Source organism: Cucumis melo, chromosome 1 (genome assembly GCF_025177605.1).
Source record: "Cucumis melo cultivar AY chromosome 1, USDA_Cmelo_AY_1.0, whole genome shotgun sequence".
NCBI lineage: Eukaryota > Viridiplantae > Streptophyta > Magnoliopsida > Cucurbitales > Cucurbitaceae > Cucumis > Cucumis melo.
In genome coordinates, this window is record NC_066857.1 from 32,310,888 (window position 1) to 32,334,892 (window position 24,005).

The 24,005-nt window shown below is 34.4% G+C and overlaps 3 protein-coding genes across 6 annotated transcripts; all 3 read left to right on the forward strand.

Moving 5' to 3' along the window:
• Positions 1 to 1,906: 1,906 nt before the first annotated feature.
• Positions 1,907 to 4,703, forward strand: LOC103492856 (malate dehydrogenase, chloroplastic-like). Its single transcript, XM_008453400.3, has 2 exons — positions 1,907 to 2,104; positions 3,102 to 4,703. The coding sequence occupies exon 2, from the start codon at positions 3,110 to 3,112 to the stop codon at positions 4,346 to 4,348; it is 1,239 nt and encodes a 412-aa protein (XP_008451622.1). The 5' UTR covers positions 1,907 to 2,104; positions 3,102 to 3,109; the 3' UTR covers positions 4,349 to 4,703.
• A 2,415-nt stretch (positions 4,704 to 7,118) lies between these two features.
• Positions 7,119 to 14,284, forward strand: LOC103492855 (peptide chain release factor APG3, chloroplastic). The gene is made up of 15 exons (XM_008453399.3): positions 7,119 to 7,350; positions 7,529 to 7,585; positions 8,546 to 8,626; positions 8,760 to 8,817; positions 8,916 to 9,019; positions 9,518 to 9,569; positions 9,743 to 9,792; positions 10,227 to 10,292; positions 10,375 to 10,539; positions 11,033 to 11,105; positions 11,230 to 11,362; positions 12,100 to 12,157; positions 12,980 to 13,027; positions 13,629 to 13,712; positions 13,805 to 14,284. The coding sequence occupies exons 1-15, from the start codon at positions 7,201 to 7,203 to the stop codon at positions 13,874 to 13,876; spliced, it is 1,251 nt and encodes a 416-aa protein (XP_008451621.1). The 5' UTR covers positions 7,119 to 7,200; the 3' UTR covers positions 13,877 to 14,284.
• A 1,967-nt stretch (positions 14,285 to 16,251) lies between these two features.
• LOC103492853 (uncharacterized) lies at positions 16,252 to 22,834 on the forward strand. 4 transcript variants are annotated; one of them, XM_008453398.2, is made up of 15 exons: positions 16,252 to 16,703; positions 17,399 to 17,471; positions 17,568 to 17,589; positions 17,686 to 17,764; positions 17,922 to 17,954; positions 18,439 to 18,587; positions 18,805 to 18,961; positions 19,250 to 19,490; positions 19,827 to 20,068; positions 20,485 to 20,748; positions 20,852 to 20,962; positions 21,597 to 21,821; positions 21,913 to 22,116; positions 22,197 to 22,373; positions 22,461 to 22,834. In XM_008453398.2, exons 1-15 carry the CDS (start codon positions 16,308 to 16,310, stop codon positions 22,653 to 22,655), a joined length of 2,568 nt encoding a protein of 855 aa, XP_008451620.1. In that variant the 5' UTR covers positions 16,252 to 16,307; the 3' UTR covers positions 22,656 to 22,834. The 4 variants fall into 4 exon arrangements, with proteins under 4 accessions (XP_008451620.1, XP_050943029.1, XP_016901091.1 ...); XM_051087079.1 differs by lacking the exon at positions 17,399 to 17,471 and having other exon boundaries at positions 16,591 to 16,703; positions 17,495 to 17,589; XM_017045602.2 differs by lacking the exons at positions 17,399 to 17,471; positions 17,568 to 17,589 and having other exon boundaries at positions 16,544 to 16,703.
• The last annotated feature ends 1,171 nt before the right edge of the window (positions 22,835 to 24,005 follow it).

Sequence of the window (24,005 nt, forward strand, 5' to 3'; positions counted from 1 at the left end):
TGATATCATGAAATTTCTTTCTAAGAAAAAAAACGTAAAGTTAGTAACGGATGTAAAGATTCCAAATGCAACACCAACTACTCTCAAATTAGTGCTATGTTGACATAAACTTAAAACTCAAAGAGTCATGTCCTAAAGATCGATAAACCTATCATGTCCTAAAGATTGATAAACCTAACGAGTAACCTCTAACACCCAATTAGTTGTGTTCGATTGACATAAGGTTGCATCTTTATTGTTCTAATATTTAACAATAGATACCCATTGAAAAGTAGTCCTAAAGAAGGAAGAGCAAAGTATTTATTTACATAAAAAATGAAGGGGCAAAAAAGAGAATGTAAAAATTCTAATTGTATATAGATTTTTTTTTCTTTTATTATTGAAGAGATTGTATATGATAATAGACAGAGTATGATTTCCATCAATATTACTCTCCGATGAATAATTAATTATCCTGATGACATCTATTAATTCATGAAGTTATTTGTCACATTATACATCAAACTCGAATCCAAAAATGTCCTAACAAACATACCACGTGTGATCAACAAGATGTAGTAATAAGGGAACGTAGAAGAAAACAAAACAAAAACATAAACCAAAGTTTTTTAAGATACATATTTGTTCTCTATTTGTTGAAGGTTAGGGTTCTGTCTTTTTGTCTGTCCATAAACTTCAAAGAAATTAGGAAAACCAAACTCATAAATCTCAGCCAATAATTCCCTCTCTTTTGTAAATTTGTGGACCCAAATCCACTTCAAATACATTAATCATATATCGGTCGATTTTCAAGCTGGGTTTCAATTAGGAATTCAATTTTCTTTTTATTTTTAAAGATGAACTAAACAAATTAAAGCTAGGGGTTAGGGATTTTAATTTCCAACGATTTACACAAGAATTGGTGAGTGAAGTTTTGTTAAATATGTGTGTGGAAGGTGGGTTTACAGACGTTCAAGAAACCTAGTAACCCAACAAATATAAGGATCGGGTTGAGTTGGATTGAAGTTTTTAAAATTTTGAATTTTCGGTCGATTATCGGATCATGGAAAAATGTCCCAAGGTTGCTTCAACCAAGGATTCTACAACTTCATAGAAAACATCAATCCTTCGTTGTACTGTATCACATCTTTTAAATTACAAAAAATATGTATATGAAAAAATAGTTTATCGCGTGAAATTTGTAATTATTTGACACTTAGATGTTTATATCATTGACGACCCAAGAATGTAAGTTATTGGGAGATGGTTAAAATGGAGATGCCACCTCTTAAATGCATTAAAAAACGGATTAGTGTGGTTGTACTTTTTTCGCATTACTTTCTTTCTAGTAATTAAACTCTTAAATATTGCAAAACTTTTCACTAAAAAATTGTTAACGTTGTTCCTTCTCATTAGTTTTCTATTCATTTTAGTAAAAAAGAGGCTTCAAATTTCAAAGATAAACATAATATAAGTTATAGAATTTGCTACCATATTAACTACTCCTAATTCAATATATTAGAACTTTAGTGAAATTGAAATGACAACCCAACATTAATCGAATAACGATAGAGGTATGTATAAGAAAAATAAAAAATAGTAACAGAGCAATACTTTGGTGGAGATAAGTTTCATTCGAGAGGAAATTAAGAAGGGGAGTTGCTGGACATCTCAGCAGACTGTTCAAGATCTTATTTCTTATTTAGTAGGGGCTTTCAAAAAAACCGAGTAAGTAACCCAACCCAACTCATCCGGTTTGGGTTGGTTTGGAATTTTAAAATGGATTGGTTTCCCTTTTCTTTTAGTGAACCCAAGTAGATCGGTTCGGTTATCGGGTCGAAGGGGAATTTTTTGGTTGAACCGAGCCGACCCAAAAATACTATCCCAGCCCATTTGTCCTTTTAGCCTTAGGGTTCCCTTTTGTCACTTCTCTTCTTGTTCATTCAATCCCAACCGGAAAGAGTTTTCCTTCTTGCCTCTCACGCCTCACAACCTACATTCTTTTTCCTTTGCCTGCGGTTTTCTCCTCACGCTCGTCACAAGTCGCGATCTGTCAGTCCTTCGCATCTTGCCGTCGATCGCCGGCGAGAACCTTTTCCGTTCATCCTCTTTCAGATTCACATAGGTGGGTTTCTTTGTGTTTTGTAATTTTTTATTGTAATGTGTGGGGTTTCTTTCTTTCTTCTTTTCTAATTTCCTCTAAGTAATGCTTTGCTGGGACATACAAACAAAAGCTACCCTAGAAATACATTCTGGAAGACCACTCGACTGCCTCTCCACAATGCTATGTTTCTTGTTTTTTCGTTTTCAATAATTTGACCAGTTTTAGAGTTTGAATTTTTTTTCAATGGGAAGGAAATGAATGAAGGAACAAGTGAACAAAAAAAAAAAGTTGATTTTACTTTTACTACCATTTTCTTGTGCTTTTTAGTTTCTGGGGATAGATATTTGTTGGTGTTCTTTTTCTTAAGTTAGAACAAAAAAGTTGGGCCACAACTTTACATGGACAATCAAGTCGTTTTTTTCTTAATTTGTGTCTTTTATAGCTAAAAGAAGAAAATTGATGAATTACGTATCAGTAGTATAAAGTCCTAGAGTTCTTGTATATTTTGCTAATATAAGCTTGATAAATTTTTCCTTTACTTTTTACTTTGTTTATAAACTTGTGAGGTTACAAGTTGCAATGTGTTTTCTAATACCATATTATGAATAATCTGGATCTGGTTGTGTTTGGAAACTGTATCTACTTCCATCGTGACTGATCTATCGTTGCCTTCTTTCCATTAATTTTAACGCGTATGAGGTTGCTGTGACTTTTATTGTAGGATACAGTTAATGTTTGTAATTTCAAGGATTGGAACTTTTCATTTATGTTGTTTATGTACTATGGTTTGTGTTTTTGTAAGACTTTTGTTATTCTGAAGGAATTATCTGAATGTCTTATTCATCTTTATGGAACGCACTTGTTGAAGTTGGAGCAGTTATCTTGGTTTTCTTACTAGAGTTGAACTATCTAGTCTTTTGATTACTTTTATGAAAAAATAACTTTACTTACCAGATTATATGTGTTACTTCATTAGTATGTTGCAATTCTGACGGTTCCTGGCCTCTTTTTTTAACAGAGTCAGATATGGCAGCAACATCAGCAACTATTTTGTCAATTGGAGCAACTGAATCACTTAATTGTAAACTCAGCTCGTTTTCCCATTCAAAGTCTGCTAGCTTAAGAATCAATTCACACGAGACGCTTCAGAGCTTCTGTGGCCTCAAGGCAGATTCATCCCTTCGTTGTGACTCAGAGTCGTCTTTCTTAGGGAAACAAAGTAGTGCTGCCCTATGGCGTCATCTTGCTCCATCAGCACAAAGAGTGAACCTGAATGTACGCAAAAATCTTCAACCTCAAGCCTCTTACAAAGTTGCTGTTCTTGGAGCTGCTGGAGGAATAGGTCAGCCTCTGGCCCTTCTCATCAAGATGTCTCCGTTAGTTGCCACCTTGAACCTTTATGATATTGCAAACGTCAAGGGTGTTGCTGCTGATATTAGCCACTGTAACACGCCCTCAAAAGTTCAGGATTTCACCGGACCTTCTGAATTAGCCAATGCTTTAAAAGGTGTAGATGTTGTTGTCATACCTGCTGGGGTTCCGAGAAAGCCAGGTATGACTCGTGATGACCTCTTCAACATAAATGCTGGCATAGTGAAAAGTTTGGTTGAGGCTGTTGCTGATAATTGTCCTGATGCTTTCATCCATATCATTAGCAACCCTGTCAACTCAACTGTTCCAATAGCAGCAGAAGTTCTAAAGCAGAAGGGCGTGTATGATCCAAATAAGCTTTTTGGGGTTACTACATTGGATGTTGTCCGGGCAAACACTTTCGTTGCTGAAAAGAAGAACCTTAAACTGATTGATGTTGATGTCCCAGTTGTTGGGGGACATGCTGGAATAACAATTCTTCCTTTGCTATCAAAGACACGCCCTTCAGTAAGTTTTACAGATGAACAAATTCAAGAACTAACTGTTAGAATCCAAAATGCGGGAACCGAAGTTGTGGAAGCAAAGGCTGGGGCAGGATCTGCTACCCTTTCAATGGCATATGCTGCAGCACGATTTGTCGAATCATCTCTTCGTGCTTTGGATGGAGACAGTGATGTTTACGAGTGCACTTTTGTGCAGTCTGATCTAACTGAGCTTCCCTTCTTTGCATCGAGGGTTAAGCTCGGGAGGAAAGGAATTGAAGCCTTTGTAACGTCTGAACTCCAGGGTTTATCTGAGTACGAGCAAAAGGCTCTTGAAGCTCTAAAGCCAGAACTGAAGGCAAGCATTGAGAAGGGCATTGCTTTCACACAGAAGCAAGCTGTAGCTGCTTAAAGACTTGCTTTTCCAGAACATGCTTGGAGAGTAGTATTGAATCCCAATAATCGGTTTGCGGCTTTTCTTTTTGTTTAGTAGTTTGTATGTTTTCATTTTACCTCGTAATTATCAAAAGAATGTAATCGTTTCATTAGGAGTTCCTAGTAATTGAAAATTTTGTAATAACACGGTTTGTTAAACTGTGCACCTCATCATAAGACACACTGGGATTGAATTTTTTGGGTTAATACCTGAAATGTATACACAATCTGTCTGGTGGCGAAGTTCTTTAAGAGTGAAGAACGTTCGATGTTCACTTTGACTTCTTCTGTAGTACAACAAAGCTTAACCAATCAACGTTTCTCTTAGTTTATGATTTGGGTTGCTTCATTAGCTTTTAGAGAAGCTTGTGAGCTCTCTTTTTGCACTCAATCATTAGGCTTAAAAGAAAATTGTAAATTGTGGCGATAAATAGGCAAAAAAATAGACTCGATTTAAAGAAAATGATCGTGTAGGTTGGGCCGAGGATTATGAATTAAAAACATCAATTTTACACCTCTAATTTAATACATATTTACTATTTAGCGTTCATTATTTTTTTTTTATTGAAATATAAATAGAATCTATTTTATCGAAAGTTTTTAAAATCACACGAAAGTATTAATTTTGGGAAAACTATCAATAATATAATAGTCGATAAAATATTTATACTTAATTTTAGTGCATTTTCACTTATTTTTAGTGAATTTTATATTTGAGTAGTTTTTATGTAAATAGTTTACTAATTTTTTCTATTTAAAGGAAAAAAAAAAACCTTTAATTTGGTATGCTGTGAGATATTGATATAAACTTTGGTCATTCAATAAAATCTGTCATTTTCCAAACTACTAATAATAATAATAAATAAATAGAACAAAAAAGTAATTTTTGTTGGATTGGACTTCCACCTTCATTGGAGTCAACTGCAAGATCAAAAATCAAACTCAAATTTGCTTTGGATGGGATTTATTAATTTGACCAAATATCAATAATTATTGAGCCATTCTCTTTATTTTGGATAACATTTTTGTTTTCAATTATTTGGCACATCATTTCTGTTCTTATAAAATATAATCTTTTTCAAACATCATAAATCAATAATGTTTTCTAACTGAAATAAATTTTCCTGAAGAAAAAAAAAAACGAATTATATTTGTTCCATGCTTTCTTTTTGTAGTTTGTGATCCTAACTAAATTTATGTTAGAGAGTTTCTTTCCATTCGTAATATTTCAATGGAATTAATTGCAAATACATCAATTAGACGAGAAATATTTACAAATGTAATGCATATCGTATACTATATTACTAATAAAAATATATCAACGATAGTTTTTGTTATATTTATACTTGTTTAAAAATATTATTACACACTTAATCTTTTTAGTTGAGTGATGGTATGAAGTGGAACAAACTACCTACATTTTGTGATAAAAAGGTCGTGTAGTAAACTTACTTTTGATATTATACATTTAATTTATGGTAAGTACAAACAATTTTTTTTCTAATAATAATCAACTACATAGCAATATTTTTAAAAGAATTACAAATATAGTGAAGTCTATCCATGATAGATTTTTATTATTTAAACTCTTATGATATATGATGATAAACCATTAACAGATTTTGTTATATTTACGATTATTTTTAAATGTCGTTATATATTGATATTTTAAATTTAATTGTTATATTCGTAATTCATTTAGGCCCATTCAAGGAGTCCAATAAATTAGGCCCATATCCACTTTAGAGAAGAAAAATATCGAAATAATGAACAAACACTTTGACACACTACATTTCCTCGACTCATTTTTCTTCCATTTTATTTCCTTTGCTTTTAATTTGGTTGTCTTCCCTTCTTTTACGTCTTGTACAACTAAAATTTGATTGAAAACTTAAATACGTTCCCTGAAAAAATGTGTTTTTTTCTTCAAATGTATCGATTAAATATGTAGATAGAAAAAATTGTATGTCAAACTTTGAAATTGACAGTACAAATACTGTAAGTTGAGTTATACTCTTTTTTGTTTAAAAATATATATTTTTGACCGCTACAAAATGTTTATATCTCGAACATTGATTTGCATTTGAAACTATATTTAAATTTAGGTTGTATATCTTTCTAATAATAACTCTATATTTACGATTCTACACCAATAATTTAAATGTTTCATACCATTTTAGAGAGTAATTTAAATTTTTCCTCTTCCTTGTTGTTATTTTCTTTTTGTGTGAAGCTTCTCCACTTTATTTGAGTGTCTTAATATCATAAATTATGTTTTGAGAACACGAAAAAGTAAACAACGAGAGATCTGTAGATGTGTTTGGAGTCTAGTTGTGTGAGATATTATTTTAATTAGACTAGATGTTCTTTCCTTTTATTATGAAGCCCTGAATTATACTTACTAGTTGTTTTGTATGTCTTTATTTTTATATGGTTACATTTTCTACTTTTTCTTTCCAGATAATTGGTTAAAATTAACGTTTAAATAAAATTATGCAATATTGCAACTACACTGCTACAGTAAATACTATTTGAAAATAATCCATTAGTAAATGATATTTTAAAACTCCTGCCGTTTTTACTATTTTACGTGATGATATTTTCTATACGTACAACGTTTATTATTTACTTGGGAAAGTAAAATAGTTTATTGCCTTATTGTTGCTAAACACCACGTAATTGGGGTTACGGTATCCAACGTACCAAACAGGGCGTGTAGTTTCATTTTTCAGCCTTATTCATTGCCAAACACCACATAATTTCAAACCACTTCATCACTCTATCTTTATCCTCTCTCTCTCTCTCTCTCCTGTTTTCACCTCTGAAGCCATGAATATTTTCACTCCGACCACCGCAGCTCCGACGATTCCGAGCTCTTTTCTTCTTCCGCCGCCACACAGTGGCTTCTTCAAAAGATGCTCTCTGGAACTGAAACGCTTTGCACCTCCCTCTAGAGCTTCAACTCTTATTTGCATGGCGGTTTGTACAATTTCCGATTGATACATGTTGTTAGATTTACCGAATGTTTTGCTTTAACTGAAACGCTTTGAGTTCACTGAGTTTTCCTTCACTTAAGTTATTGGAAATGAATTCGGGGTAAAATTAGTCTGGATGAGATTTGTGGCAAATGATGATGATGATGATTGCTTTATTTTAGGAACCTTATTTGATCGTGAAGCTGGAATCTGCGGAGAAGACGTGGAAAGAATTATCGGTAATTTGTGCTTTGCTGTAGAATAACATTTTCATTTCTTCACTGATCTGAGTCCATCAATTGTTTATATTCGGTGTTTATGCTTGGAATGGAACTATTATTTTGCATTGAGTTTGAGAGCCGAGCCCGCGCCTGCGCGCGCGCACGCACACGCACATGCACATATACGCATCAAGTCGTTGGAAATGTAAGAGCATAAAGTGCAGTTCACTGTTAACTATTGGATCAATGTTTCGGTTGTTGAATTACTGTGGCTATCGAGCTGGAATAGGAGAAGTAGCAAAGATATGTCTCGGAAAAGTCGAGCTCATAGAATTTTTGTGCTTCATTATTTTATGATTTGTGCATTTTTGTTTCTTGAAGATGCCAGGAAATGTAATTTGCAGTTCAATTAACTGTGGAACTAGTGAACTCTGTATGTTGTTTCAGCAGTGACTAGGATCCTGTGGTGAACTTTAAGTTTTAAAATTAATAGATTAGGTGCTTGACGATTCCTTTTAGCTACTTCTATAGCTATAGCAACTGAAGAAAAGAACGAAGAACTTCCTCACTAGAGACCTTGTCTGTGCACTTGATATTGAAATTGGAAGGAAAATGCTGAATGCATTTTGGATTTGGCTATAGTGATCAACTTATAATTCCTTGCTTTCCTATTGCAGTTGGGATTTGGATAGGACATTATTTAGCTTTCACAATTAATTCTTAACCATTGCTTTCTTCTGAAAGAGGACGAGGAACCTGGTGTATCTGGAATCTCTATAGTAGTCATATAACTAATGAAGTGACTATGCATAAAATCTAGATAATATTAACTGTATTCGAGTTTTTTCCCCTTGCATTATCTAGATCCACATTTGAAATTTGCATTTACATCTTTGATGTATTTCCAATTACGCTTTTCATTTGGTTCTAGCTTTAATATTTTCCTACACCAGAATCATTATCGATATAATTATTTAGGTTAAGCTGGCTGATCCAGATGTTGTCTCAAACCCCACAGAGTATCAAAAACTAGCTCAATCAATGTCAGAACTTGATGAGGTATAGCAAGACTATCTGCCTCCAATACTATTATGTGTTACAGTTTGAATGACCTCTTTTATGTATTCTTCCCTAAATAAGTTTCTTTCGCACCAACTTACTCTTGGTTGGTTGGTGTGGGTTGCCCGGACAGGTGGTATCAACTTTCAGAAAATTCAAGGAATGTGAAAGGCAGTTAGAGGAGGCCAAAGGTTGACTTATAAGTAGTTGTTCTTAAAAAAAGTTTCACAACATAAAATTTGTTAAATTGATCTTAGTTTCTTCTTCTTTGTTGTGATTATCATGCCAGCCTTATCAAAAGAGAGTGGGAACGACGAGGATATGGTAGAGATGATTGCTTTAGAAATCAGTTCTTTATCCAGTGAGCTCAAAGATATCGAAGAGAAGCTTAAGGTGCTTTTGGTTCATGAACATGATTTTTGCATGTGTGTGTTTATTTTGGATCAGAAAAAACTTTTATTAATGTTAACATGTATTTAAATCTCTTTCTTGTCAATCTGTTTCCATGTTTTGGGTGGGGTGGAGGTCCTTGATTTTCAATCCTCTCAGTTCATGGTTTAAAATTTTTATTTTCTGCTTTTCAATGAGCTTCTTAACAGACATACAAGTCTAAATGCGTTATTTGTTTGATTTCTTTAGCTATATTCAGTAATGCTTATTATGTTATCTTCTTGTTAAAGTGAATCAATTAATTACTGGAACGAATTTGTAATGGCATTATAGCTTGGTTCTTTATTGGTGTTTGGATCTTTACAAGCAAATATTGTGCCTTTCTTGTCATTCTTACCATGATTCTTTTCTTTTGTTGGGGTCTTTATTTATTTCCTGGTATCTCACGGCATCTTATATTTTTCTGAATTGAATCTGAAGTGCGGTGATTTTCTCTGTCAGGTGATGTTGCTTCCATCTGATCCTCTTGATGCAAGAAATATTATGCTTGAAGGTCAACTTCCTCATTTTCCTCTGAAATTTTATGTCATCTGAATAACAACAAACTTTAACGTACATTTGCTAAAGGTTGCATAGCTTATTGGACAATTAGAATCCTGTAAATGTAAATTGTTATGTTTATGCCTTTTGTTTATTCTGATTAAAACCTTTCCTTCTGCCATGCAGTCCGGGCAGGTACAGGTGGTGATGAAGCTGGAATCTGGGCTGGTGATCTTGTAGGTACATTTTCTTTTATCCTTAAAGAACCATGGACACATTTTTTTATATATTATTATTGTTAGTATCCTTTTTTCTAAAAAAACTATTATTACTATTGTTAGTGGACCATACTGTTGGTGAACAATGGAAATATTGTTTATAAAAGAAAATCTCTTGATATATTCATAAGAAATGCTATGCTTAATTAACACATTAGAGGTGACCTATGCTCCAATCTTTTCTTACCAACAGTTTAGGCCTTTTAAGTGTATAGAAAACTGAATAGTGAATAGGATAGATAGGCTTTGTAAAACTTACAAGTTACATAGTCTGAACTCTGATGTTTCTTCCGTTCTTGTCCTGCTTTGATTTTACCCCTTCTTTTCTCAAATGCATTTTTCTCTTTTGTGGTTTCTTCTTCTCTAACTCATTTTTTCCAATTATATAACAGGTCCGTATGTACCAGAAATACAGCGAGCGGAATTCTTGGAAGTTTTCCCCTGTTTCAAGTTCTGAGGTACGTGTCTCCAGACATCCCAGAAGTCAATATCCTAGTGCTTTCTGTATATGTTAAAAAATTTCCGCTGTTTACTTTTCAGGCTGAAAAAGGTGGATACAAAACTTATGTGTTGGAAATCAAAGGACAACGTGTCTACAGTAAATTGAAATATGAGTCTGGTGTTCACCGGGTTCAACGTGTTCCTCAAACCGAAACACAGGGCCGTGTGCATACTTCTACTGCTACAGTCGCCATCATGCCAGAGGTAAACTATTCCATAAGTTCACTGTTGAATTGTGAAATAAAATTGTCTGATGCCTGTCAAATAAGAATTGCATGCCTTAATCAGACTAATGTGTGGTAGAATATTACCTGAATTTGCTAAGTTTGTCCTGGACAGTTGTCTAAAGTTAATTGTTTTCCCCCTTTCCTTTATAGGTCCCTGATCTGCTACTTGTACTCCATTTTGGCCACTAACAATTATAATGTGAAAAGCCATCTCTATGTTAAAAATCCCTAGATGATGGATTAATGTGGGATGGCTGATTAAAATGTTCTGACATATCACTAGTGCCTTAACATGAAAATCCAAGTGCATATCTATATAGTTATCCGTATATATAGTTGATATTGATAGTGTTCAAACTGTTTCTCTGTAGGAGTATTAACAATTTGGATATGATAATTTCTCTAATTTGACTTTGTTGTCCTATGCGTTCACATCTTGATCAGCTAGCTTATGTTATTATTGCATCTAGGCAGATGAAGTTGAAATAGTGATTGACCCAAAGGACATTGAACTAACTACTGCAAGATCTGGGGGCGCAGGAGGTATAACTTTACATAAATGATTCAAATATTGCTTTCAATTAGCTCTCTGAATCTGTTCCCAGAAAACCAAGAAAAATGATAGCATAACCTTTCTATTTATTTCTTGTTGTCAATGATTATGCAGGGCAGAATGTCAACAAGGTGGAGACAGCAATTGATCTTTTCCACAAGCCAACAGGAATCCGCATTTTTTGCACCGAAGAAAGGACTCAGCTTCAGAATAAGCATCGAGCTTTTCAATTGCTGCGAGCCAAACTGTGAGCATCCATTACAATCATAACATTTCTCACATCGTTGTATACATTATGTGAATGTGCACTTCATTCATATAATTTCTGTACTTTTCTTTTTCTGAGTACAAATTGAGGGTGGGGGAATTTGAACCCGAGACCTCTTGGTTCTCAAATACATACATACAGGTGTCAGTTAAACTTATACTTTTTCGAGTAACAAACCATTGGAGAAAATTTGTGGCTGTTTCTATGATTTTTCTCAAAGAACTGAAGGATCTTTATTCCCCTTTCTATATATCGTGGGAATTTGGGCAGTCATTGATATGGGTGAAATAAAGAAAGTAAACGAACAAACTGATATTGGACAGTTGGAGTTCAGCCCTGCACAGCCCTTTGACAAAGCCCTTCCCTCACTCCTAGCCACCATCGCCTCTGTTCACACCTAACACAACCTAGTGGAACCCCAACCACCCTCTGCTTGGTTTAGCATGTCACTTCCTCTTCACCAGCCACCTCCACCCCAGCCTGTAGGTCAGTCAGTTATTTTGTGTTATAAAAGAAAAAGTCAGTTTTTATGTTCTCCCCCAATCGACAGGTCAGCTTCATGGTGACATCTATCCTAATCTACACTGACTTTCACCCAACCTTCCACCACAACCAGACTTTCATAGTTGACAGGGTGATAATTTTGCTGGATTCGACAGTATGTAAGTGCATGAATTTAATCCCCCCTCCCCCCTCCCCCCTCTTTTCCTTTTCAGCTATGAGATCAAAGTGAGGGAACAGCAAGAGAAGATCAGGAACCAACGAAAATTACAGGTAATTACTTTTTTTTCTTTTCTTTCTAATTTTATTTTAGCCTTTGGAAATATTTAGCAAAGAACTCTTGTATGATTTGCATTTAGACTGTCCTTGAACTGCTTTCATCAGTCAAGTTGCTGAAGTTCTTGCTGTTGGTTTGTCATGATTTTGTTCCAATTTGCCTGGGAAACAAAGAGCTGGTACTCTAGATTTTTTTCGAGTATTTCCCAGTCTAAGAGAAATTTATCACTAAGCACATGATTTCGTTGGTACCATGCAAGATACAATCTGAATGGAATATCAAATACTAGAAGTCTTTTAGAATCCACGATCTCCTACCCAGTGGTCTTAGGTACACAAATACACTGTTCTACGGCATAATAATTATATTTTAGGAATCTTTTTTTCTCCTTTCTTAAGAATCTAGTTCATGATATCACTTTAAAGTCATAATGTTTTTTTTTTTTGTTTAATTTACAATGGGCTGCCTGTATAACTCTCAATCTTAAAGCATGTATTTTTCACATCATGCAAGGCAATTATACAAGCAGATAGTTATTCTTATAGAAGCAATCGACAATAGAATTGTTTTTAAAAAAATTTCAGTGTTCTAGTTACCTTGTTATCCTAATTCCTATCTTCTGTCTCCTTGCGGATGTGTTGAAATTTGTTGTCAGAGTCTGTTTGAATGAACTCCATGCATACAACTGCTTGTGGTTGTCACAACTTGAATCTGTTAAACAAAATCAAATACCTGATAATAACTTCTCTCGATGTAATTTAATTGGTACCCAATTCTTTTCATTAGTGTATTCCTAACTCTAAAAAGCTCTGTTTCAGGTAGGAACAGGTGCTCGTGCTGAGAAAATTCGAACTTACAATTACAAGGTACGGGATTAGTTTGTTTTCTTACTTTCAAAAGAGGAAAAGAAAAACAGCTCCTGTCATAAAACAAGACATTCATCCATATGGTACCACAAAGACGTTGAAGATCAGAAAATTTTCAATTTTCAAAAAGATAAAGTGCATGTAAACACAGTAAGAAATGGCTTTGAAGACCATTTCGCTTTAGAACTAATTGGAAGATCAGATACTTCGATACAAGGAGATTGTATCAGGAGTGCTTTTTAAAGGTATTTTCAAATAATTAAAATCTAGGAGAACTTTTCATTATTAGTAACTTTTTTATTCCAAGTAAAAATAATTTCTGAAGTAAACATTGATCATTCAAAAAAAAAAAAAAAACACCCAAACAATGAAGAACAAACTTATGAGCATTATACAAAAGAGTTGTCATAATGTCACTAATGAAATTTTAGTCTGTTTGGATTGACTTCATTTCTATTTCAGTTAAAGAACATCTTTAAATTTAACTTGTGAAACTACCCTTTCCCATCTTTATCTCAAGCCGGAAATGAAGTAGCGTTCGACCTCAATAGGCTGATGGTTTCACTAGAAGTCATTAACTTTTGGATTTTACTTATGTTAGGACAATAGGGTTACCGACCATCGGTTGAAGACGAACTTCGAACTCACATCCTTTCTTGATGGTGATATAGAGGATGCAGTTCAGGTAATACTCTCCGTGTTTTACCACTTTCTCATTTTAATTGTCATCTTAATAGAAACCAAAAGGAATCACATTCTCCCATTTTCCGAATCAAGGCATGTACTGCCATGGAACAAAAAGAACTCCTAGAAGAACTGGCTCAATCGGCTGTGGCTTCAGCCACATGAATTTCGACCGTTTCTTGCCTATTGGGGCCTTCTCATAACACAGGTTTTCTTTGAACCATATGAAATGCTATATGAGGTTAGGCATAAAATCATTCACAATCATTCATGTTTCTTTTTCCTTTTGTATATGGTCCTGATAATACACTCACCGAGAATTATGAGGGAGAGAAGAACATTAGTTAACCGACCCTTGCTAGAACTAGATTACCGATGTTGATGTGACTATTAAATTAACCATATATTTATCCATTAATGTATAGCTTTGCAAATGCAATCTCGATTCAGTTACATTATCTTGGTCGGTCTCGGCCTATGTCTGGAGAATTTTGTATGAATGTTCTAAAATTTTTGGGTTGAAATGGAATATATAACTTATTGCTATGGTCAGCAACATGTGGCCTTCGTTGATTCATGCTTCCCCAATCTCACTCATGCTTTCTCAATCTTGCTCACACTCACTCTCAATTATTCTCATATTATGGCGCTCGGTTTTTAATTCTTTGCGTCGGAGAAACAGTGTAGGAGTTTTTTCTTAATGAGTTTTATTAGTTTCTATGAAAATATAAAAGATGTGATTAACCAACTCTTGTATCAATTTCAACCTTTATGCTTTTCTGCCAACAAGAGTTTAGTTCAGCTGAATTAATGTATTTTGAGGACCAAGAGGTCTATATTTCAAATTTTCTTATCCTCAATTTGTACTAAAAAAACTCTTTACTCATATATTGTTGTAGTTGTAGTGTTAGGATTTTTTTTCTAATGAGTTCAAAAAATATAGGAGATGTGGTTAAGTAACACTTTAATATTTTGATGTCAACCTCTTATTTTAATTTGTTTTGATGGTGAGAGAAGATATGACGGCCTCCTACCACGTTTGGTAGCGAAACTCTAATATTAGTCCATCAGTACAAAATTTCCAATTTTTATCATAAGTTCAAGATTCTAATATTGGGTAGATTTTTCACGGAGTGGATATTACTCCCATTTATAATATTAGCTATTTAAGTAGGAAAATTTTATAGTTGGACTCGATTCTTCTCCACCATTTGCTAAGCTGACAACTCAATTGTTTAAACTCTTGTTTAACTAAAATGGATTTCTCAATGATTCAAATGTTTTTAGGTACATTAAATATGAGCTAATAGGGATTTTAACCGACTTCAAGGAGAGTATATGTTAATCACTGCTAAAATAATTATTCAAATTATATTGGTTGAATTACAAATATAAAACACATCCTTGAAATTTTCCTTTTGTCAAAGGTAAAAAGTTGCAATGCTACTTACTACTCATTGACGTTTCATTTACGCTTTAAGCTACCTTTCCGGTAGGGTTTTATTACTTATTAGAATGTTGAATCATTTAAAAGATGATTCCCACTGTTTTAGGTACCAATTTCCATTTGACACCCTAACAAATTTATATTTTCAAAACAAATTTTAACACCTTTATCATAGGTTAAGGAAATTGCAACTTGTGAAACAATAAGGACTTTTTTAAAAAAAATAAATGAGCATTTTATGTGTATATAAATACAGTTCTGTTTCATTCCTTTTGAATTTGTTCATCAATAAATCTTAAATTCAAATTCTTTAAGTTATTTTTTTTTATTGAAATTCATTGAATACTAATATATTTTTTTAATATAATATGAGAATATGTTCATACAGTAAAAATCCTAATAGTTAATAATAAATAAATTTAAAATTTATTAAAAGATTATTTTTAAATATATTAATATATCATTGATAGACACCGAATTTGACAACATTTATAGATTTTTCTATTTAAAAACTTTCTCTTTATTAAAAGGAAAGGAAGAAAATAAGAATTGAATATTCAAAAGTAGAATTTAACTTTAAAATCGAACAAATGTAAAATTGAGGGCAAAATTTTATTTCTAGGTTAAACATTATTTTGAAAGCAGGCTATTCTGGTCTCTATTGTTTGATAGCTTGTTTGTTTATTGCCCATTATCTTTTTTTTTAAAAAAAAAAAATTGCCACTCGTAGCATTTTTGCTTGCAAATTTGAAAATATTCCTATCGTATTTTCTCATTAAAATCATCATTATTAATTAATCAATTTCTATAAAAGAAATTAACAAACTAAATTTAAGATTTTTTTAAAATACAAACAACAAACTAAAACAAAACAATTAAAAGTATAGGAAACATTTAGATTTGATTTTGGATTGATTTTTGTTTTGTTCATAGAACGTAAATAATTTGTTTTTTCTATAATTTTCGAAAAATTTCGAATAATAAACTTCAAAATTTGCCAACCAATTAATATTTTAATTTTTAACCTTATTTTTTATTTTCTTGAAGAAGAAAAAGACAGAGAAAAAGAAAACCTTATTCTTTTCCTTCTTGGGCGGGTAATGGTAGGAATTATGATGGAGATGAGCTGATGATCATTCCACTTGCCAAATGAACAAAGGAATCCAACGATCCATTTCATCTCTCCAAGCAGTATCAAAACAGCACATCGCCTCTTTGCCTCGTCGTGACCTTCATTTCCACACACATGGCGCTCTCTCTTTAACCCAACCTTTTCCATTTTTTCCTTCTCAATTCCCTTCTTTCTCTATGCTCTCAATTTTTTCCCTCCGCCACTTTAACTCTTCAATTTCACCCTCACTTCCATTTCAACGTTTTCCCTTTCTTTCTTCCCCTTTTTCTTTCCGTTTCTCCACACCCATTTACCCCCACAAGGTCTTCGCCATGGCTGCACGGTCCTCCGGTGGTAGTTCTCACTCTCATAGTTACACCAATCGCCTTGCCACTGAGCACAGTCCTTATCTCTTACAACATGCCCATAATCCGGTAATTCGCTTTCTATTTTCTTCTGGGTGTGTATGTTTTTTTACTTGTTTCTTTGCCCGAATTGATGTGTATTTCTAATTTCTACTGTTTTAGCCACTGAGGTGTTGTTGGATTGAATTGAATGTTTGTTATCTTTTAAGCGTTTTAAACTGGATGTCTTGGGAAAAAGAAAAAAAAACTAGGAATACAAGAATTAATGTGGAAAAACTCCAAACCAGAGGACAAAACCCTGGCATGTCATTTACAATCGCATAGAATAATTCTCCTTCCCAATCCAATTACAAGACAAAGCTTTTGTGCCATACCACCCGCTCCTCTTAACTCCACTCTCAAATTAGACACCAGTAGGGAATTTAACTAGATTTACCACATTTAGTTTAAAGTGTTTTTATCCGGGACAATTTGAAACGACTCTCCCAACCCAATTACCAGAGCTACCACCCGAAGCTTTTGTACCGTGCCACCCACCCCTCTTAACTAGAGTTAGCACATCTAATTTAAAGTGTTTCTAACAGGGACCTTTTGAAACTAAAGGCATAGGCCCCTTTTAATGTTGGGAACCCATCACTCTAACTTTATTGACGTGGGACAGTTGCACTCTTAATATTTTATCAAAAACTCAACAGGATGGATTGTTGAGAAATTTTCATTTGGGGGAATCTTGACATATGACGGGGTTTTGGCTTTGTTTTAAGGTTAATTGGTATCCGTGGGGAGAGGAAGCATTTGCAGAAGCCCAGAAGAGAAACGTGCCTATCTTCTTATCTAGTAAATCTAAATCTTGCTTACAGGTCAAAGTTGTTTTAGTTGGTTGATGATGAGATTGATTCATTGTTCTTTTTTCCTGCTGGTTTTGTTTCAAAGTTGGATACAGCACCTGCCATTGGTGAGGTCTTTTTCGTTGTTTTTCAACGTGTTTTATATGGTTTCTTCTTGATGGTGCAATGTGTGAATGATCGAAACTTATGACCTTTTCAATTAGGTGTCATGTCATGGAAGTTGAGTCCTTTGAGAACAAAGAGGTAGCCAAACTGTTAAATGACTGGTTTGTCAGTATCAAGGTTAGCTCAAATTAATATCAATTAGATGTTCCTTTCATACCTTGAATATCTACTCTAACAGTTATTTCTTATTTGCAAAATAATTTTACAGTTATTTCTTATTTGCAAAATAATTTTTTTCTTGTATTTAGTATATTTTTATATGTTGGTGGAGCAGGTTGATCGTGAGGAGCGGCCAGATGTTGATAAGGTACAAATTTGAGGATAGTTTTCAAAATGTGAAGTTCATCACCCAACTTGAGCGTAACTTAACTTGTTTAGACATATGTTTAGACTATATATTCTTTACCAAGAGGTCAAATGTTGGAATCCCCACCCCAATGTTGTTGAACTCGAAACAAATCTTAAAGTTCATAGTTTATGATGCCCAATGTATGTGTTATCCTCGAGGTTGGACTTGGGATTTGAGATATCTTTTTGCTGCTAATCTGAGTTTAGTCTTGTTATCTTTCTTTGTTGCACTTTGGATGATGCTGCACTACTAAAATCTAGTTTATCGAGTTGTACAATGGCTCTACCAATTATCTAAGTAATCATGAAATTTTTCTTTTTCTGGTCATCGAGATCTTGTGATCATGAACTTTTCTTGAGGGTTATAATTTTTCTAATTTTGTATATTTAAGAAGGTAATGCTTCTTTGGTCTGCTGAATGTAACGAATCTGTTCCATTTCAGGTGTACATGACATATGTTCAGGCTCTTTATAGTGGTGGGGGTTGGCCGCTCAGTGTCTTTCTTTCTCCTGATTTGAAACCTTTGATGGGTGGGACTTACTTTCCACCCGATGATAAATACGGAAGACCTGGATTTAAAACCGTGCTTAGGTAAAGAAGTCGTTAGACATACTATGCTCCTCTCTCCCCCCACAAACCTCCCTTCTCTCACTGTTATGGTCTCTGGTTTCTTGATCATATTTGCTCAGGAAATATTATGGATTCTACTAAAAGGTTTGCTAGTCAGACGCATTCTATTTTCATATTTAAAACCTTTTAATTTTTTATTTTATTTCTTCTCCTTATGTTAGTATTTTTATGTTTTCAGGAAAGTGAAGGATGCATGGGATAATAAAAGAGATGTTCTTGTCAAGAGTGGAACTTTTGCTATTGAACAACTTTCTGAGGCCTTGTCTACTACTGCAAGTTCCAATAAATTGCCAGAAGAACTTCCACAAAATGCATTACGCTTATGTGCCGAGCAAGTATAGCTCTCAATTCATTGAAATCTGATCTTTATCAATTTTGTGTTGATGTGCATTCATTTCCATATTACTAGAAGAAAAGGGGGATCACACGGCATGTGGTTTTAGTCTTCAACTTAAGTACAAAGTTTAAATGAGACGTTACTTGAACAGAAAAATGCTGGATCTTCTTGTATCTCATGACTCGTTCCACTGCTATTTAGCATTTCAGAGTCCCTAAGTCTGTTGCAAGAAGTCTTAGTACAGAAATACATACTTTATTTTGAACTTATTTGATGTTTATTGTAGCTTTCTCAAAGCTATGATCCAAATTTTGGTGGGTTTGGTTCTGCTCCTAAATTTCCAAGACCAGTTGAGGCTCAACTTATGCTTTATTATGCCAAAAAATTGGAAGAATCTGGGAAGTCAGATGAAGCAGAGGAAATCCTGAATATGGTCTTTTTTGGTCTCCAATGTATGGCAAGAGGTGGTATTCATGATCATGTTGGAGGCGGGTTTCACAGATATAGTGTGGATGAGTGTTGGCATGGTCAGTATTTAGTTCACGTGTTCATTTTTCCTCTATCCTCTAGATTATGAGCTTAGCACTGTCTTAACTTTATTAGGTAGGAAAATCGTGCATGTTTGTTGATTACTAACGTGAATTTTAATTTTTAATAGTTACAATGGTTCTTACTTTTTCACCATTAAAACATGAAATGTAATGAAGCCTGCGAAGGAAATGTTGCATTGTTCATATTCTTTTGTTCTGACAACTCTGCTCCAATAAGATTTTCTGGGAGGAAGTGCAAATGAAGACTAGATTATCTTTACTTGTACTATGTTGTTATGCTAAATGGTTGCATTTTTTCCCTCTTCTGGACAGTTCCCCACTTTGAGAAGATGCTTTATGATCAAGGACAGATTACAAATGTCTATCTGGATGCTTTTTCGATAACTAAGGATGTCTCTTATTCATGGGTATCACGGGATATTCTTGATTATCTGAGGAGAGACATGATTGGAACCCAAGGCGAAATATTTTCCGCAGAGGATGCTGATAGTGCTGAATCTGAAGGAGCTACTAGAAAAAAAGAAGGGGCCTTCTATGTGTGGACAAGTAAAGAGGTTTGTTTGCATTATCTTTGTTTGTGCTTTACTGTGCTTTACTGCACCTCACTCTGATTTGTATGTTTCTCTACTTTATTGGACTTGTCCTTCCCATTACCTAGAAATTCCATCTTTAAGGTAGAATTGAAATATGCCTAATTTGAATATCTACCATTTTTCTTTGCATCGAGAAATGAAGTTATGATCAGAGACAAATGAGTATTATGAGATTTTCTATATTTGTCAATGAAATTATGCAAACTGAATCTGAAGTTCAATGCATCGCTACATTGCTTGTTCTTCCAAAAATAAGATACAACTTAAAAGTTTGAGAAGCAAGATGAAGTGTCTCCTATTGTTCAATATGACTAGGAAATTATTTCGTCATTAAAAGCGAATTTTTAATTCTCAGCATTGTTGTTTGCTTCTTTTAGATCGATGACATACTTGGTGAGCATGCAGATTTCTTCAAGGAGCATTACTACATAAAGCCTTCAGGAAATTGTGATCTTTCCAGAATGAGTGATCCTCATGATGAATTTAAAGGAAAGAATGTTCTTATTGAGATGAAAAGTGTATCTGAGATGGCATCGAATCATGGCATGCCCGTTGAAAAATATCTTGAAATTTTGGGGGAATGTAGGCAAAAACTTTTTAAAGTAAGAGAGCGTCGACCAAAGCCACATCTTGATGATAAGGTACTCAGCAAAACATTTGCTTGATTCAAGTTTTTAACCTATATGTGCTTTTGTATCCTTTCGTTGTGGTACAAAAACTTCTGATACTTGGCACTTCTCTTAGGTAATTGTTTCATGGAATGGGCTGACAATCTCATCTCTTGCGAGAGCCTCGAAGATTCTTAGGAATGAAAAGGAGGGCACAAGATTCTACTTTCCAGTTGTTGGCTGCGATGTAAGATTACTTTTATCTTCTTATATAACTCCATGGGAAGTGTAAATTTCTTTTGGTAATACAAGTTCTAAGATTTTATGGAGATGGTTGGAAGTTTTGTGGATTCCTCTGATTTTGAAATGAACCTATTAGCAGTATTTACAATATATATGTATATTTTAAAATAAAGTTTTGATTATATCATGGTTTGAATTCTACAAGTGCTATACATTTTTCAGATATGAAAAGGTAGGGTGTTCAAGGATCATCATGTTGCTTATACGTGTTTCTTTAAAAAAATTGTTGATGTGTAAATTTGCTTGAATTTTCATTTTTTATTTTATTTTATTGAAGGGTGCATTTGCTTGAATTTGAATTGCCTTTGGATTTTCATTGTATCAACGGAAAGAGAGAATAACTGATAGGACCCAAATATATTGAAATATAAAAGATAGTGGAAATACAAGGTAAAACAAGTGTTTGAGGTACTTAGACTCTCCCAATCTCAACTCTCAAGCCCTAACTCACTCTCCAAATATTGTATATCTTCTTCACTCCCCTCTGCCTCTATTTATAACCAACTTTCTTATCAACAACACAAAAGTAATTGAATCGTTGGAGTTCACTTGTTGGTTACTTCTTCATATATCTTCAGCCAAAAGAGTACTTAGATGTTGCGGAGAAAGCTGCTCTTTTTATCAAGACAAAGCTTTACGATGAACAAACACACCGGTTACAACATAGTTTCAGGAACGCCCCATCCAGAGCTCCTGGATTTCTTGACGACTATGCATTTCTAATTGGAGGATTGCTTGATCTCTATGAATATGGTGGTGGACTGAATTGGTTAGTCTGGGCAATAGAACTTCAAGCCACCCAGGCAAGAAAGCACTGTTCTTGTTACTTTGCTAAGCTAATTAGCTTTAGAATTCCAATATTAAGTTAGGATCACTTTTCGGCTCCTTTTGTAGGATGAGCTGTTTCTTGATAGAGAGGGTGGAGGGTACTACAATACTACCGGTGAAGACAAATCTGTTATTTTACGGGTGAAAGAAGATCATGACGGGGCTGAGCCTTCTGGGAACTCGGTTTCAGCTATCAATCTTGTCAGGTTATCCTCGCTGGTTTCTGGAAGTAGGTCCAATTATTACAGACAGAACGCTGAGCATCTTTTGGTTAGTAGACTGCTTGCCATGGATATTTCTATTGTATTGGATGTCTGATACTGATTCACTATCTTTTCTTTGTGACGCAGGCCGTTTTCGAGAAAAGATTAAAGGACATGGCTGTGGCTGTACCTTTGATGTGTTGTGCAGCTGGTATGCTTTCAACTCCATCTAGAAAGCAAGTTGTCTTGGTCGGCCATAAGAATTCAGCACAGTTTGAGACCTTCCTCGCTGCAGCTCATGCTTCATATGATCCCAATAGTACTGTAAGTATAGACTATGCAATCATCTCCTAGTCGCTTTTCTGGAATTGGGTCTGATTGATTCTCTCTCTGTGTGGCAACTTATTGCAGGTTATTCACATCGATCCAACAGACGATACCGAACTTCAATTTTGGGAAGAAAACAATAGGGGCGTTGCAGTTATGGCAAAAAACAATTTTGCTGCAGATAAGGTTGTGGCTTTGGTCTGCCAAAACTTCACTTGTAAGGCTCCAATCACTGACCCTGGATCTCTAGAGGCCATGCTTGCTGAGAAACCTTCCTGATCATGTTGTGTTGCTGCATTTAGCACTATCCCTATGTTTTATATGATACACCACATCCTTTCTGAACATGTTGGTAGACATATTTAAGCTTTTTCTTCTTTTTCTTTTTTGGTGTGTGTGTGTGTGATGGAAAGCTGTGTCAGGTTGAAATAGAAATGGAAATGGTCTTAGTTTTCTCATCTCTGATTTCGATCGATCAAATTCAAGAGTGAGGTTGAGAAGACCGATTGTCGTGGTGTCTTGGGCCAAGGAAATCTCCGGTTATTATTCCAATTTTTAAGGGCTCTTATTTTTTTAGAAAAAAAAACTGTTTAAGAGCTTGTTTGGCTTATTTAAGTTAATAAAGTTGTATTACATATTTTTCAGATACAAAATGTGCTACGTTTAGTGGCTGGTTCAAAATTGGATTTTAATTTAAGACGTTGAAAGTGATGGAGAGACTGAATCTCTCAGTCAACAGTATACATAAAAGTTAGTAATTGTGAATAGTAGAAATAAATTATAAAAAAAAAAACAAAAAGAATGGGGGGTTGGGGGGGGGGGGGCGTGGGTATTAGGGGTGTAAGGTTGTCGAATAGCGTGGACTACCCAACCTATATTATGTAAGTTGGGTTGGATTGAAAATTTTAAATTTTCTCGGGATGGGTTGAGTCTTTGGTTGGAGGATTGAAAATTCGGTTCAACTCAACCCAACACGAATTAATATATATATATATATATATATATATATATTAATATTATATTCTTTAATAAAATATAAAGTTAAAAGAAAGTTAGAAACCCTAGACTAAAAAAGAAAAGACGCGACGCGCCTCTCTTCCTCGCCTCTCTTCCTCGTCTTTCGGTCTCACCCTACAAATTTAAATGCTTGGGATGCTTATTGGATCTTTAGAAATTTATATCTCGGTCTCACCCTACAAATTTAAATGCTTGGGTTGCTTATTGGATCTTTAGAAATTTATATTTAGCTTCTCTCTTCCTTGTCTCTCGGTCTCACCCTACAAATTTACAAATTTAAATGCTTGGGATGTTTATTGGATCTTTAGAAATTTATATTTAGCTTCTCAAGTTGTATTTTTTTTTATGTATAACTTTGAATTTAAGACAAATGTTAGAAAACAACCCGACAAATATGGGTTAGGTTGGAAACTAAATTCGGGTTATTTGGGTTGCTAACTCAACCAACCCGAAAATATGGATTGGGTTGAGAATGTCTCCCAACCTCATTCTTACATGTAATTCTCAACCAGCAAAGGTTCCCTACTTTCTGTTACCCAACCAGGACATACCCATTCTTACATACAATTCTCGACCGGCAAAGGCAGCGTCTCCCTACTTTCTGTTAAGAAA